This window comes from Oryctolagus cuniculus, chromosome 19 (genome assembly GCF_964237555.1).
Source record: "Oryctolagus cuniculus chromosome 19, mOryCun1.1, whole genome shotgun sequence".
Taxonomy (NCBI): Eukaryota; Metazoa; Chordata; class Mammalia; order Lagomorpha; family Leporidae; genus Oryctolagus; species Oryctolagus cuniculus.
In genome coordinates, this window is record NC_091450.1 from 34,430,509 (window position 1) to 34,445,924 (window position 15,416).

Genomic DNA, 15,416 nt, shown 5'->3' on the forward strand with positions numbered 1-15,416 from the left:
CCGGCGCCGGCGCCACCGCCCTGCATGACTTTATGAGATCAACGACCGGCCTGTGCCAAAGGAGTGCCCAGCCTTCAGCCTGCGGGACTCAGAGCGCCTGTGCCGCTCGAACTCTCCGAGGGACCTGGGGATGCTCCCCGGGATGGAGGGAGCGGCTGGATCCCCAGTGCAGCCCCTAGGGTCGCGGGAGTCGGCCCGCACTGCGGACACCGACCCGGCCCGCTGGGCACAGCTTCTGCCCCTTTCCCCTGGCACAAGGAACGCGGGACACAGCTCATCCTTCCGCATGAGTTTATTGGGGAGTGGAGAGGGTGCCCGGGCGGGTCAGGGACACGGGAGGGGTGTCCGGCTGTCCAGGGGTGCGGAGCCACGCTCAGGACTACTTAGCGGTCTCGACGTCAGACATTCGGCCCAGGAACTTGTCCCAGGCAGCTTGGGCCTCGGCGGTGAAGTCTCTGGGCAGGGTCCTGGCCAGGGTGACCTGCAGGCTGTGGGACAGGAACTGCACAGCAGGGGGCAGTCAGCAGAGGGCGGAGAGGTAGACACCAAGAGCCTACCCGAATCCAACCCCGATCCCGGCCTGGACCTCGCGCCCAGCCCTGCCCACAAGGCCCCGTCCCACCCAGTCGCCCGTGCTCTGCGCTCACCCTGAAGTTGACCGGGTCAATGCGCAGCTTATAGGCGAGCAGGTCTCTTAGTGGGGACAGCGCGCTATCCAAGTTGTCCATGTTCTTGACTGCGTCGTCCAGCGCGGCCGCCACTTCGGCTCCATAAGCCCGCAGTTGCGCGGAGCCCTCTTGCAGTTCAAAGTGGGGGAAGCTGGGCTTGGACTTCGGATAGCTTACGAAGAGCCTGGGGGTGGGTGCCCCACACCCAGCAGTCAGGAGAAGCCCACTTTCACACAGTGTTTGCAAGGCAAAACCCAGCGTGCAGTCCACAGGGAGCGCACACGGGCATTTCAGACAGGGAGTGCGGCCCAGCCCAGCCCCTGCTCCCCTGTTCCTGCCACTCAGTCCCCAGCTGCTGGTGGAGGCCGTGAGCAGGAAGACTGGCCACTGCGTCACCGTCCCTCCTCCTGACCTCTCCCCGTCCCTGGTCTGGACACTCAGGCTGCGACCCATGGGGCACCTACCTCTCCAGGGCCTCAGTGCCGATGGCCTCAGACTGGGAGGAGACCTTGTCCCAGAGGGACATGATGATGGTCCTCTCGCTCTTGGTCAGAGACATGGTGAGGCCGGGGCTGGGCTGCTGCACAGGGGCTGGAGGTGCTGAGCACTGGGTGTGGTGGTGCTCAGTCCGCAGGCTCCCTTATATACGGGGAGCAGAGTCCAGCCAGGCCCTGGCTCTTCTGGGAAGAGGGGAGGAGCAGAAGGGGCTGTGGGGGTGGGGTCTGTTATTGGGCACCATGACAGAGGCGGTCAGGGCCTGGTGGGGGAGGCGGGTGAGGGGCTACCACTCTTGCTGGGCCTTCCAGGGGCGTTGGCCGCAGTCTCTCCACTGGGTCCAGGGGAGATAGGGGCCCTGCCGTCCCAGGGGTCATCCCGGCATGGCCGTGCTGCGCTGTCCTCATCCTCCCAGAGTCACAAAATGGGGACAACCAGAGCAGCAGGGGCCGCTGCCCGCCCTTGGGCCACCCCACCCAGGCACTCGTCAGGCCGACCCACGGGTGTCTGTGACCCTGAGTTCCCTCCAGGAACACGGCTCTCCCTGGGGCGCTGAGCGGAGCCCTCTGTGCCCTGAGCTTGGGAGGAGCCGGCAGGCTGATGGGAGATCAGCCACCTGAGGTCACGTGCTGCTGCTGGGGACCCTAGTGTTGCCCTGGGCGGGGCTGCTGCAGCACGGGCACCTGCCTTCTATGTCTTAGAGATCCTTTGTGTACTTGCCAGGCAGACGAGGGCCTGCACGGCAGGAGCTGGGCCAGGGCTGAGGCCAGGAGCCAGGAAGTGCATCCAGGTCTCCCGCGGGAGTGGCAGAATCCAGGTAGTGCAGCTGTCAGTGCTGCCTCCCGGGGCCACACCAGCAGGAGTGGAGGTGGGCCCTGACCCGGCTCTCCCAGCAGTGAGGCCGATAGCCTCCCCACACGACGAGATAGAAGAAAAATCCCAGCACAAGATAGTCGCCTCCGTCGCTTTAGGCTTGTCTGGGCTGTAACCAGCAGCTGCCACACACAGCCAGCTCCATCACCCGCACACTCCTCAGCCACGCTCTGGCTGCCCTCCTCCCCTCCCAACCTCTGGAAACCACTACAAGTTTGTGTTTTGCAAGAATGTCCTGTATGGGCCAGCACCGTGCACAGTGGGTTAAGCCACTGTGTGTGACACAGGCATTCCATGTGGGCAGCGGTTGGAGGGTGGGCTGCTCTTCTTCCAGTCCAGCCCGCTCCTAATGTGCCTGGGAAAGCAGCAGAAGATGGCCCCAGAGCCTGGGTGCCTGCCACCTCCGTGCCACACAGGATGGTGTCCAGGCTCCTGGCTCCAGCCTGGCCCAGTCCCAGCCTTCGAAGCCGTTTGTGGAGTGAACCCTGGATGGAAGATCTCTCTCTGTCCCTCTCTCTCTGTCCCTCTCTTTCTCTGTCGTCTCTCTCTCTGTCCCTCTCTCTCTCTGTCCCTCTCTCTCTCTGTCCCTCTCTCTCTCTCCCTCTCTCTCTTTCTCTCTCCATGTCTCTGTCTCTACAACTCAGCTTTTCCAATAAGTAAATCCCAAAAGGAACGTCGTGTCCATGGAGTCGTCGGTGCAGTCTGTGCAGATGCCTCCTTCCCCTCATCCGGGCGGGGCTGGGCGGCAGCACTCGACTCCTCTCTGGGGCAAGGCCGGACGTGGTCCGTGCACGCCTGGAGGACATTTGGGTTGCTAAGGCCCAGACAGCCGCTGTGAACATTCACGGGGTGGGCTCCGTGGGAACACAGGCTTCCTTCTGTGCAGGGTTCCCAGCAGGGTAGACACGTGTGTCTCTGACATCCTAGGAAGCTGCCCTGTTCCCACCCTGTTGGCATGAAGGGACGGGCCATGGCCTGCAATGTGCCACCGTGTCCCTCCGGGCTGTCCTGACAGGGTGCCGTCGTGTGTCCCTGTGGCTCACCCTGTGCCTCTGCTAGCATGGACGCCTCCTTGGGTGTGCTCATTTGCTCTGCTCTATTGTTTCTGGTGAATATTTGTACAAGTGTTTTGCTGAAATTATTTTATTCATTTAGTGAAAGACTTCCAAGAGAGAGGCAGAGACAGAAGAGAGAGCTCCTCCATCTGCCGGCCCACAGCTCTGCTGCCACGAAGGCCTTAGCTGACTTGACGGCTAGTGACAGCTCTTCCCTGCTCCTGAACTGAGTTCCTGCTCTGGCCTCACTGAGGGTCTGTAACCCCGCAGGACCTACTGGCGCCGCAGCACCTCCCGGATGTGCGATCCCGGCCAGAGATCTGGAGCGGGACCCGGATGCGCCGGCGCCACCGCCCTGCAAGACTTTATGAGATCAACGACCGGCCTGTGCCAAAGGAGTGCCCAGCCTTCAGCCTGCGGGACTCAGAGCGCCTGTGCCGCTCGAACTCTCCGAGGCACCTGGGGATGCTCCCCGGGATGGAGGGAGCGGCTGGATCCCCAGTGCAGCCCCTAGGGTCGCGGGAGTCGGCCCGCACTGCGGACACCGACCCGGCCCGCTGGGCACAGCTTCTGCCCCTTTCCCCTGGCACAAGGAACGCGGGACACAGCTCATCCTTCCGCATGAGTTTATTGGGGAGTGGAGAGGGTGCCCGGGCGGGTCAGGGACACGGGAGGGGTGTCTGGCTGTCCAGGGGTGCTGAGTGCTCTCAGGGGTACTTATCGGTCGGGATGATGAACACGTGGCGCAGGAACTTGTCCCATGTGAGTTGCGACTCGGCGGTGAAGTCCCTGGACAGGTACCCGGCCAGGGTGACCAGCAGGCAGTTGGGCAGCAGCTGCGTGGCAGGGGGCAGTCAGGGCGGGTGGGCAGCCCCAGACACCAACCCTGCCCACAGGAGGGAGTCTGTGCTCTGCGCTCACCCTGAAGTTGACCGGGTCCACGCGAAGCATGTAGGGGAGCGTGTGCCTCAGCGTGGACAGCGTGCCATCCAAGTTGTCCATGTTCTTGACCGCGTTGTCCACCGCCATGCCAGCTTGACGCCATGAGTGTGCACCTGCGCCGACCGTATGCGGGGGATGTGCGAGAAGTGGGTCCTGGTATTTGGGAATCTGAGGAAGAGCCGGGGGAGGGGGCCCCACACCCGGCAGTCAGGAAAGCACATTTTACACAGTCTTTGCAAGGCAAAACCCAGCGTGCAGTCCACAGGGAGCGCACACGGGCATTTCAGACAGGGACTGCGGCCCAGTCCAGCCCCTGCTCCCCTGTTCCTTCCTGCCACACAGTCCAGCTCCCTCTTACAGTGCCTGGGAAAGCAGCAGAAGATGGCCCCAGAGCCTGGGTGCCTGCCACCTCCGTGCCACACAGGATGGTGTCCAGGCTCCTGGCTCCAGCCTGGCCCAGTCCCAGCCTTCGAAGCCGTTTGTGGAGTGAACCCTGGATGGAAGATCTCTCTCTGTCCCTCTCTCTCTCTGTCCCTCTCTCTCTGTCCCTCTCTCTCTGTCCCTCTCTCTCTCTGTCCCTCTCTCTCTTTCTCTCTCCATGTCTCTGTCTCTACAACTCAGCTTTTCCAATAAGTAAATCCCAAAAGGAACGTCGTGTCCATGGAGTCGTCGGTGCAGTCTGGGCAGATGCCTCCTTCCCCTTCATCCGGGCGGGGCTGGGCGGCAGCACTCGACTCCTCTCTGGGGCAAGGCCGGACGTGGTCCCTTCACGCCTTGAGGACATTTGGGTTGCTATGGCCCAGACAGCCGCTGTGAACATTCACGGGGTGGGCTCCGTGGGAACACAGGCTTCCTTCTCTTTTATTGATTTATTGAAAGACTTCCAAGAGAGCGGGAGAGACAGGGAAAGAGAGCGATCCTCCATCTGCCGGCCCACAGCTCTGCTGCCACAAAGGCCTTAGCTGACCCAGGCTGAAACCAGGAGCAGGGGCTCCACCCAGGTCTCCCAGGTGGGTTCAAGGGCCCAAACACTTGGGGCCACCGTCCCCTGCTTTTCCCAGGCTGTTAGCATGGAGCTGGGTCAGAGGTGGAGCGCCAGGGACTCCAGTTTGATGCCAGGTGCAGGCGGCTAAGCCACAGGGCCCTGCGCCATGACAGCAACCCCATGCTGTGCTCATTCCTTTTCCATTGGTTCACCCTCCAATGGCTGCTGCGGCCGGTACACCATGCTGATCCGAAGCCCGGAGCCAGGTGCTTCCTCCTGGTCTCCCATGCGGGTGCAGGGCCCAAGGACCTGGGCCATCCTCCACTGCACTCCCGGGCCAGGGCAGAGAGCTGGACTGGAAGAGGAGCAACCGGACAGAATCCGGTGCCCCAGCCGGGACTAGAACCCGGGGTGCCGGCACCGCAGGCCGAGGATTAGCCTACTGAGCTGCGGATCCGGCCTAATTTTGTTTTGAATGACTTATTTATTTATTTACTGATTTGAAAGGCAGAGTGACACAAAGATAGGGAAGTCCTCGGATTGGTCTCCCATCTGCTACTTCACTCCCCATATGCTTTCACTGGGCTGAGCTGGGCAAACCAGGAGGAACTCCATCCGGGTCGCACCTGGGTGGCAGGGCCCTAAGTGCAGGGGTCGTCACCCACTGCATCCCAGGGAGCTGAGGGAGGGAAGCAGCAGGGCTTCAACGGGCACTCTGGTACGACATGCAGGCCTCCCAAGGGTGCTTCATCAGGGCACACACAACGCCTGATCCCGTCTCTGTCTCTCTGTCTCTGTCTCTCTCTGTCTCTCTCTCTGTCTCTCTCTTCTCAAGATGTTTCTGTATTTGAAAGGCAGAGAGAAGAGAGTAAGGGAGGTAGCACTCCCACCCACTGGTTCACTTCCCAAAGAGCTGCAACAGCTCCAGCTGTGCTGGCCTAAGCCGGGAGCCAGTGTCTCCAAGCCTGTCAGGAACCCAAGTCCTTGAGTCATCACCTCCCTCCTTCCCAGGGTGCATGTGCAAGAAATGGATCTGACGCACATGGAGCCAGGACCCAGACCCAGGCACTCAGGGATCTGGGTGTGACTTCTCACTGTGCCAACACCCACCCCTGGTTATTTCTTCAGTGTTTTTGTATATTGAGTGAAGATGGATGGGGCTGTGCAGGGGGAGTTGGTGGTGGGGAGGGAGCTGCCAACGGCTCAGCCGGGGCCATGGCAGAGAAAGTGGTGCCAGGGCCTGACACTGCCCAGAGTGCTACGAGGGCTGGTGCCCAGGCTTGTGCTGGGGTTGGGCCAGGCTAAACGCCCGATGGCGCTCCCAGGGCATTCAGCCAGGAAGGTGTGCCAGAGCTGCCGGAGTCTGGGCTGTCTGCACTAGGACAGGGGCCAGTTCCAGGGGTGCCAGCCGTGGACGAGGGAGATGCCAGAGGCCTGGGCACACAGTGAGCTCCTGGCCAGCCTGCAGGACTCAGGAAGCAGGGCACCAGGGGCCTGCCCAGGGCCTGGCTCTGGGGCTGTGCAACAGAGGAGGGGAGGTGAGCCCCCGACACGAACTCTCCAACCCGGGGCCCTGGTTCCAGGGGATGGGTGTCAGTGAGAGAGGATTTCTGGTGGCTGCCTCTGTGTAGGACAGCCTGCTTCTGTTTGGTGGGTGTGATGTAGTTGGCCATATTTCAAAGGAGGGTGCTGGCCCCGGACACCTTTCCCCCTGAGGAAGTCTGGGGCCTCCTCCCCTGCCCACTCCTGCCCCACAGCTTCTGCAGAGGGGGTCAGTGTGTGCCCGTGGAGTCCTCCAGCCCATCTCCCCCACCTCAGGGACACAGAGACTCCACTGACATTCAAGCTTTATTCAAAGACCAGGGGTGGGGTGCAGAGTGGGGATGCGGGAGGGGACAGGGGGCAGGGGAACTCCCCGACCCCAGCTTACCCATATCTGCAGAGAACGTGGGGTCAGTTCTCTAAGCCCCTCCCTCACAGCTCTGGGAACAGGATCTCAGTATGTGGGGGAGGGGCAGCTCTGCACAACAGGCTCAAGACCCCAGCCCCAGGACCCCTCTTCAGGGCTGGGTGCCATCTGCCTGGCGGCCCCGGCACAGTCTGGGATCCTCAGCCAGGAGCTGCCTTCCAGGATCTCCTCACTGTGTTAGTTGTTTCCAAGACTGGGAGCCCCAGTACCCTAGCTCCTTACTGGGGCCTGGGGAGACTCGGATTGGGGGAGGGGCCCCTGGACAGGGCTGGGAGGGGGAGCACGAGGCTGCATGGCACCGCCTTCAGCTTGCCCTCAACATCCCTTCAGGCCCGTGTGTGGCTAGGCGGTTAGGACTCAGGCTAAGGGTGGAGTAGTGGCGTAGCGGGGAAAGATGCTGCCTGTGGAGCCCAAGTCCCGTGTGGGCAGCAGTTCAGGCCCCGGGGGCTCCACTTCTGACCCAGCGCCCTGCTGATGCTCCTGGGACTGCAGTGGGAGACGCCTGGTGCTTGGGCCCCTGCACCCACTGGGAGACGTGGAGGAAGTTCCCGGCTCCTGGCTCCCAGCTGCGGATCCACCCTGCTCCTGCTATCGCTGCCGTTAGTGGAGTGAAACATCAGATGGAAGATCTCACTCAGTCTCTGTCTCTCCCTGAAACTCTGCCTTTCAAATAAATCTTTAAAAATAGTTTTTAAATTTATTGTTTCGGAGGTAAATGGAGAGCCCTCCTCCAGTAGTTAACTTCTCTCTGGGAGACAGGAGTTGAGTGCGGGTCTCCCATGTGGGGGGCAGGAACCCAACGACTTGAGCCGGCACTACATGCGCGAGAAGCCGGAGCGAGGAGCTCCCTAACAGCTGAGCTAAACACCTGCGCCACACTGCATGGGCGTCTTGGCAGACAAAGCACCGTCGTCAGCATTGTGGTCCTCTAGAAGTTGCGGTCTCGGTGCCCCGATGGGGCTCGCGGGTTAAGCTCGTGTCAGTGTTGGTTTGAGGCCCAGCTGCTCAGTTCCCAACCCAGCGTCCCACTAACGCCCCTGGGGAGGCAGCAGCTGGGCCCCTGCCACGAATGCCGGAGGCTCCTGGCTTCAGCCTGGCCCAGTCCCAGCTGCTTACAAATGGACAAATCTTTAAAGAAGAAAAGTTCCAGAACGTGGTGAGCCAGGGCACCCAGCACTGCAAATACACTAAACCCCACCAAACTACACAAATATTTATGTGAAAGGGACGACCTTCCATCTGGCTCACTGCCGGTGCCCGCAGTGGCGGTGGCCGGGCCAAGCCAACGCCAGGAGCCCAGACTGGAAATGCAGGGCTCCCACATGGGTGGCAGGGGCCCAGGTGCTTGAAGTGACTGTCACCCCCCAGAGTCCGCAGGAGCCAGGCATCAAGTCCTGGCACAGCCTGGGCATCTCGGCTGCTAGGCCCGACACCCACGCCGGCGGATCTTCCCCTGAGCTCGCTTCTCTCCTGGGAACACCTCGCAGGCGCCCCAGAAATCACAGTTTACAGACATCCTTGTCCCACGTAGCAGTGCCTGGCTCAAGTCCCAGCTCCTGTGCACTTCTGATCCAGGTGCCGGGGAGGGCAGATGCGGTCGGAGACCCGGATGGAGCTCCAGGTTCCTGGCCTCGGACATCGCAGGTCTGGGGAGTGAACCAGCGGTGGAAGACCTTCCCCCACCCCACCCCTCATCACTCTGCCTCTCAAATCAACCCTCTCAAAAGAATGCTGTGTGTCTCCATGTGGCTGCTTCTGCCGAGCGGTACTGCCGTGCAGGAGTGAGTTTGCCGTGTGTCACGTGGACCTCGAAGAAGTAGGTCAGAAGATGGAGTTTCTGCAGTGGCCGTGACTGCACATCTGAGGCAAAATCCTGGGCGAGGGCAGCTCTGGCTTTCCAGGGAGGGGTGGGGTCCCGCCAGCCCCGTGGGCTGCAAGGCTGGTCCAGGGGTCCTGTCTCGCCACGGACCTCCGACGTCCAGGGCCCGGTTCCTGCGCTGGGCAGCAGGGGGCTCCCTTCCCCGATTGTCCGCTGTGCGGGGCCAGAGCCTAGGCCGGACTCCGCCCCGGGAGACAGAAGGGCCTCGGCCTGGGACCAGGCCTGTGCAGCTGGGTTTGAGCGGAGTCCAGGAGGACTAAGCGAGCAGTACTGCGAAGGGCCTGGACTGGGCATCAACAGCCCCCCGACCACCTCCCGCCTGCCACCCTCCTGGCCAAGGCCAAGGAATTGGAATTTGGGACCTGGTGCCCCAAACCCGCCAGCCCCTTGGTTTGCGGACCCGAGGCCATCCCCACACACACATCCCCAGGGAGCACTCGGTTCAGGCTGCTGCCCCGGGGCTTTACTCCAACACGACGGCGTCGCGGGGGGCGGGGCGTCCCACGACCTCCCACCCTCCATTCAGCGGTACTTGGAGGTCAGCGCCGAGATCACGTGGTGCAGGAATTTGTCCACCGAGGCGTGCATGGCGGGGCCGAAGTCTCCAGGGTAGTGCCGGGCGAGGGTCACCAGCAGACAGTGGCCCAGCAGCTGCAGGGAGGGGTCGTTCCCGCTCGCGGTCCATCGATTCTCCTCCCCCACCGCGCCTAGGGGAGCCCCCTCCCCGGCGAAGTCCCGGCGCTCACCCCGAAGTGGTGGGGGTCCACGCGCAGCGTGCGCACGTGCAGGTCGCTCAGAGCGGACAGGGCGCCGGGCAGGTCGTCCAGGTGGTCTGCGGCGAGGGTCAGCGCGTCGGCCACCTTGCGGCCGTGGGCTCTGACCTGGGCGGAGCCCGGGCTCAGGTCCATGTGGGAGAAGTAGATCTTGGTGCGCGGGAAGGCCTCCAAGGTTCTGCGGGAGGAGGGGGATGTGGTGCGTGTGGGGGCCCCGCGGGCGCGGGGCGCGGCGGGCCGGGGGCGCCCTCCCGGTGCGCACCTCTCCAGGGCCTCGGTCGCGTAGACGCCCACGTTGCTCCCCAGCTTCTTCCACAGGGCGCGCAGCAGCGCCCGCTCCGCCGCCGACAGCGCCATCCCGCAGCGGCGGGCAGCGGCGGGCAGCGGCGGGCGCGGCGGGCGCGGCGGGCGCGGCGGGCAGCGGCGGGCAGCGGCGGGCAGCGGCGGGCGCGGCGGGCGCGGCGGGCAGCGGCGGGCGCGGCGGGCGCGGCGGGCCGGGTCCCCGCGGGCCTCTGGGGGCGTGGCGCAGGCCCGTCCCGCCCCGCGGCGCCGCCGCGCGCACCCGGAGGCCCGCGCACGCACGCAGTCTCGGTCCGCCACTTTCGGGCTCGCTCTGAACCCCAGGCCTTTCAGCAAAACACACATTTGAAACATTCAGTGGAGACACATGTTATGCACACGCGCAGAGGGAGACCTGGACAGGACGCGGAACCCCGGCAGAGCGCGGGCGCTGCGCGAGATGGTGACAGCGACTCCCGGGCTGGGCCGCCGCGCGGTCGGTCGGGGTGGCTCGCAGCAGGAGTTCCGTTGCGGGCGGCCAACACCTGCACCTGCTGAGTGCCTAGCCGAGCCTTGCAGCTCCCACACTGAGCTGTCAAGCCAGCGCGTGCGACCCTCCCCACCTCTACTCCCAAACTGCCGGGGCAGTGCCTCCAGCCCCTCCTCCAGCCCACCAACCTCCTCTCTGTTTCCACGGATTTGCTTGTTGTGTGTGTGTGTGTGTGTTTAATAAATGGGATTATTCAACATGTGGACTTTTAAAAAAAGTCATAGATTTTTTAAATGCTTGCATTTATTTTTCTTGGACAGAAATCAACGTTACATTAATTTGAATATAGATTCATTATCCAATTATGAAACAAGATGCACACAGACATTATAAGCTGAGTGTTGATGACTTAAGGCACTGAGGTTGTAATTGTAATTACAGAGACAGCCACACACACAAATTCCTAACCTACTAAATAGCAGCTGTATACCCATGACGCCAATTAGCTATACTTTCTACTTATGACACTTATCAGTGTCCACTCTGGGTTAAACCAAGCAGGACTGGCCTGCCGTGATTCCAGGCAAGTGAGCGCCTCTGCTTGCTGCAGAGGTGGCCCTGGACCCGAGAGGGCACGCGGGGGTCAGGGGAAGCCGGACACAGCCGGGGCCAGCAGAGGACTGGCGTCTGTGGTCCACCTAATGTGGGTGTGCCGCCTCCGGGCAGTGTGTCTCCCACTGCTGAGCCCTGGCACTTGTGGGGGCCACGTCCCTGAATGGAACTCCAGGAGACCCACAGAGCACATGGGGTCACGCCCTGCCAGCCGCACCCCCAAGTGGTCCCCTCACAGTGCCTCCACCCCCCCACAGACCTGGGCACTGGAGCCCCCCCCCGCCCTTCTGCTGACTGACCACAAAACCCAGGCGGGAGCAGAGGAAGCAAGCCAGCGGCTAAGAAGCCGAGTCTCCAGCCTGGTCATCGATGACCACTGCTCCCCAACCTGAGCTGCACGGAGCTGGGCTTCTGGTTGGAGAAGCGGGGTCTCTACCCCAGTGGGTGGGCTCCTGCGCCCGGCTGCTCCTCAGCAGGCAGTGTTGCAGGTTCAGCCGTGCCCCACCATTCCCGGCTACGGCGGTGCCCCACCATTCCCGGCTACGGCGGTGCCCCACCATTCCCGGCTACGGCGGTGCCCCACCATTCCTGGCTACGGCGGCACCACAGTCTGCCCACTCACCTGCTCAGGTGCACCTGTCCCGCCCCACCCTCACCTGTCTCCCTTCCTCTCAAGGAGCGAAGACGCCCCTTCCCACGGCTCCCACTGCCCCCGAGGTGCCCAAGGGGCTGCCACGGTGTCCTCCAAGGAGGAGTCCCAGACTGGGCGTGAGAGGACACTGGTGTTAGCCAGGGGCTGGATGGCACGGCAAACCTCCCTCTTCAGGAAGGAAGCCTGCCGCGGGCACTGTCCACCCCGGGCCCCCGCTGCCTCAAGGCAGGGGTGCCAGCCCCAGGGTGGCCGCGTAGGCACCGGGCCTCACTGGCCCCAAGCGCGACCTAAGGGTCTTAGGAGTGAGCGTCCCCGGGTGCTGCTGGGATCTGCAGCCTGCACTCGACCTCCGGTTTTGTCTGCACTGTGGGTGGGTGGGTGGGTGGGTGGGTACGTTTGGGAGGCTGAGGGAGAGCCAGTGCCCCCCCGAGATCTGGGACAGCCCGGGACCCAGGCTGGAGGCAGCCGAGTGGCACGAGTGTGTGCATGTGTCGGGGGGGGGGATTCTTTCAGCAGCCCCTCGTGGACTTGCAAGCAGGAAGGAAGGAACCAGCCGGTTGCCCACTCCTGTCCCCTGCAGCTGCACAGGGGCCTCGGAACCTGCACGGACGTGTCCCCAGGCCGGCCCTGCACCTCAGGTCACAGAGACTCCACGGACACTGTCGGCCACTCACTCAGACTTTATTCAAAGACCAGGGGTGGGCTGCGGGGATGGGGGGTGCAGGGGGCAGAAGGCAGGGGAACTCCCCGGTCCAGCTTACCCATATCTGCAGGTAACGTGGGGTCAGTTCTCTAAGCCCCTCCCTCACAGCTCTGGGAACAGGATCTCAGTATGTGGGGGAGGGGCAGCTCTGCACAACAGGCTCAAGACCCCAGCCCCAGGACCCCTCTTCAGGGCTGGGTGCCATCTGCCTGGCGGCCCCGGCACAGTCTGGGATCCTCAGCCAGGAGCTGTCTTCCAGGATCTCCTCACTGTGTTAGTTGTTTCCAAGACTGGGAGCCCCAGTACCCTAGCTCCTTACTGGGGCCCGGGGAGACTCGGATTGGGGGAGGGGCCCCTGGACAGGGCCGAGGGGGGGCACGAGGCTGCATGGCACCGCCTTCAGCTTGCCCTCAACAACCTTCAGGCCCGTGTGTGGCTAGGCGGTTAGGACTCAGGCTAAGGGCGGAGTAGTGGCGTAGCGGGGAAAGATGCTGCCTGTGGAGCCCAAGTCCCGTGTGGGCAGCAGTTCAGGCCCCGGGGGCTCCACTTCTGACCCAGCGCCCTGCTGATGCTCCTGGGACTGCAGTGGGAGACGCCTGGGTGCTTGGGCCCCTGCACCCACGGGGAGGTCTGGAAGAAGCTCCTGGCGCCTGACTGTGGTCTGGCCCAGCCCTGGCCACTGTGGCCATTTGAGGAGCCATCCAGCAGATGGAAGATCTCTTGTTCTCTGTCTCTGCCTCTTTCTCTGTAACTCTGCCTTTCAAATAAATAAATCTCCTTTAAAAAACCCGTAATGTTTAAACTCTGTCACATCACGAGGTATATTAGCATGTTTAAAGTAAAAGACCCAGGAACGACACGGACCACAGGGAGTGCCTCGGGGTGAATGAAGCCAGGCCCCTGCTCCCGTTGTAGCTCCTGGGAGGAGCACCTGCAGGCAGCCGTGAGGCTCCGTGACAGCTCTTCCCTGCTCCTGAACTGAGTTCCTGCTCTGGCCTCGCTGAGGGTCTGTAACCCCGCAGGACCCACTGTGCCCCAGCACCTCCCGGATGTGCGATCCTGGCCAGAGATCTGGAGCGGGACCCGGATGTGGCGGGTGAGCTTATTGTACCTGGCCGGCGCCAGCGCCACCGCCCTGCATGACTTTATGAGATCAACGACCGGCCTGTGCCAAAGGAGTGCCCAGCCTTCAGCCTGCGGGACTCAGAGCGCCTGTGCCACTCGAACTCTCCGAGGCACCTGGGGATGCTCCCCGGGATGGAGGGAGCAGCCGGATCCCCAGTGCAGCCGCTAGGGTCGCGGGAGTCGGCCCGCACTGCGGACACCGACCCGGCCCGCTGGGCACAGCTTCTGCCCCTTTCCCCTGGCACAAGGAACGCGGGACACAGCTCATCCTTCCGCATGAGTTTATTGGGGAGTGGAGAGGGTGCCCGGGCGGGTCAGGGACACAGGAGGGGTGTCCGGCTGTCCAGGGGTGCGGAGAACGCTCAGGACTACTTAGCGGTCTTGACGTCAGACATTCGGCCCAGGAACTTGTCCCAGGCAGCTTGGGCCTCGGCGGTGAAGTCTCTGGGCAGGTTCCTGGCCAGGGTGACCTGCAGGCTGTGGGACAGGAGCTGTGCGCCAGGGGGCGGTCAGCAGCAGGCGGAGAGGTAGACACCAAGAGCCTACCCGAATCCAACCCCGATCCCGGCCTGGACCTCGCGCCCAGCCCTGCCCACAAGGCCCCGTCCCACCCAGTCGCCCGTGCTCTGCGCTCACCCTGAAGTTGAACGGGTCAATGCGCAGCTTGTAGGCGAGCAGGTCGCTTAGAGAGGACAGCGCGCTATCCAAGTTGTCCATGTTCTTGACTGCGTCGTCCAGCGCGGCCGCCACTTCGGCTCCATGAGCCCGCAGTTGCGCGGAGCCCGGGCGCAGGTCGAAGTGCGGGAAGGAGATCTTGGTCTGCGGGAAGCTGAGGAAGAGCCTGGGGGCGGGCGCCCCACACCCAGCAGTCAGGAGAAGCCCACTTTCACGCAGTGTTTGCAAGGCAAAACCCAGCGTGCAGTCCACAGGGAGCGCACACGGGCATTTCAGACAGGGACTGCGGCCCAGCCCAGCCCCTGCTCCCCTGTTCCTGTCACTCAGTCCCCAGCTGCTGGTGGAGGCCGTGAGCAGGAAGACTGGCCACTGCGTCACCGTCCCTCCTCCTGACCTCTCCCCGTCCCTGGTCTGGACACTCAGGCTGCGACCCATGGGGCACCTACCTCTCCAGGGCCTCAGTGCCGATGGCCTCAGACTGGGAGGAGACCTTGTCCCAGAGGGACATGATGATGGTCCTCTCGCTCTTGGTCAGAGACATGGTGAGGCCGGGGCTGGGCTGCTGCACAGGGGCTGGAGGTGCTGAGCACTGGGTGTGGTGGTGCTCAGCCCGCAGGCTCCCTTATATACGGGGAGCAGAGTCCAGCCAGGCCCTGGCTCTTCTGGGAAGAGGGGAGGAGCAGAAGGGGCTGTGGGGGTGGGGTCTGTTATTGGGCACCATGACAGAGGCGGTCAGGGCCTGGTGGGGGAGGCGGGTGAGGGGCTACCACTCTTGCTGGGCCTTCCAGGGGCGTTGGCCGCAGTCTCTCCACTGGGTCCAGGGGAGATAGGGGCCCTGCCGTCCCAGGGGTCATCCCGGCATGGCCGTGCTGCGCTGTCCTCATCCTCCCAGAGTCACAAAATGGGGACAACCAGAGCAGCAGGGGCCGCTGCCCGCCCTCGGGCCACCCCGCCCAGGCACTGGTCAGGCCGACCCATGGGTGTCTGTGACCCTGAGTTCCCTCCAGGAACACGGCTCTCCCTGGGGCGCTGAGCGGAGCCCTCTGTGCCCTGAGCTTGGGAGGAGCCGGCAGGCTGATGGGAGATCAGCCACCTGAGGTCACGTGCTGCTGCTGGGGACCCCAGTGTTGCCCTGGGCGGGGCTGCTGCAGCATGGGCACCTGCCTTCTATGTCTTAGAGATCCTTTGTGTACTTGCCAGGCAGACGAGGGCCTGCACGGCCGGAGCTGGGCCAGGGCTGA

At 63.3% G+C, this 15,416-nt stretch overlaps 3 protein-coding genes and 1 pseudogene across 4 annotated transcripts; all 4 read right to left on the reverse strand.

Moving 5' to 3' along the window:
- Positions 1 to 277: 277 nt before the first annotated feature.
- On the reverse strand, positions 278 to 1,296 carry LOC138846942 (hemoglobin subunit zeta-like). The gene is made up of 3 exons (XM_070064221.1): positions 1,133 to 1,296; positions 648 to 852; positions 278 to 502 (listed from the first exon to the last, which is right to left on the reverse strand). The coding sequence occupies exons 1-3, from the start codon at positions 1,225 to 1,227 to the stop codon at positions 380 to 382; spliced, it is 423 nt and encodes a 140-aa protein (XP_069920322.1). The 5' UTR covers positions 1,228 to 1,296; the 3' UTR covers positions 278 to 379.
- HBZ2 (zeta globin pseudogene) lies at positions 3,699 to 4,313 on the reverse strand (annotated as a pseudogene).
- Positions 9,315 to 10,061, reverse strand: HBQ1 (hemoglobin subunit theta 1). Of its 2 annotated transcripts, NM_001171416.1 has the most exons (3): positions 9,902 to 9,996; positions 9,613 to 9,817; positions 9,389 to 9,517 (listed from the first exon to the last, which is right to left on the reverse strand). In NM_001171416.1, exons 1-3 carry the CDS (start codon positions 9,994 to 9,996, stop codon positions 9,389 to 9,391), a joined length of 429 nt encoding a protein of 142 aa, NP_001164887.1. The 2 variants fall into 2 exon arrangements, with proteins under 2 accessions (XP_069919865.1, NP_001164887.1); XM_070063764.1 differs by having other exon boundaries at positions 9,315 to 9,517; positions 9,613 to 10,061.
- Positions 10,062 to 13,767: 3,706 nt separating this feature from the next.
- LOC100358143 (hemoglobin subunit zeta-like) lies at positions 13,768 to 14,786 on the reverse strand. Its single transcript, XM_070063788.1, has 3 exons — positions 14,622 to 14,786; positions 14,137 to 14,341; positions 13,768 to 13,991 (listed from the first exon to the last, which is right to left on the reverse strand). Exons 1-3 carry the CDS (start codon positions 14,714 to 14,716, stop codon positions 13,869 to 13,871), a joined length of 423 nt encoding a protein of 140 aa, XP_069919889.1. The 5' UTR covers positions 14,717 to 14,786; the 3' UTR covers positions 13,768 to 13,868.
- Between the last annotated feature and the right edge of the window lie 630 nt (positions 14,787 to 15,416).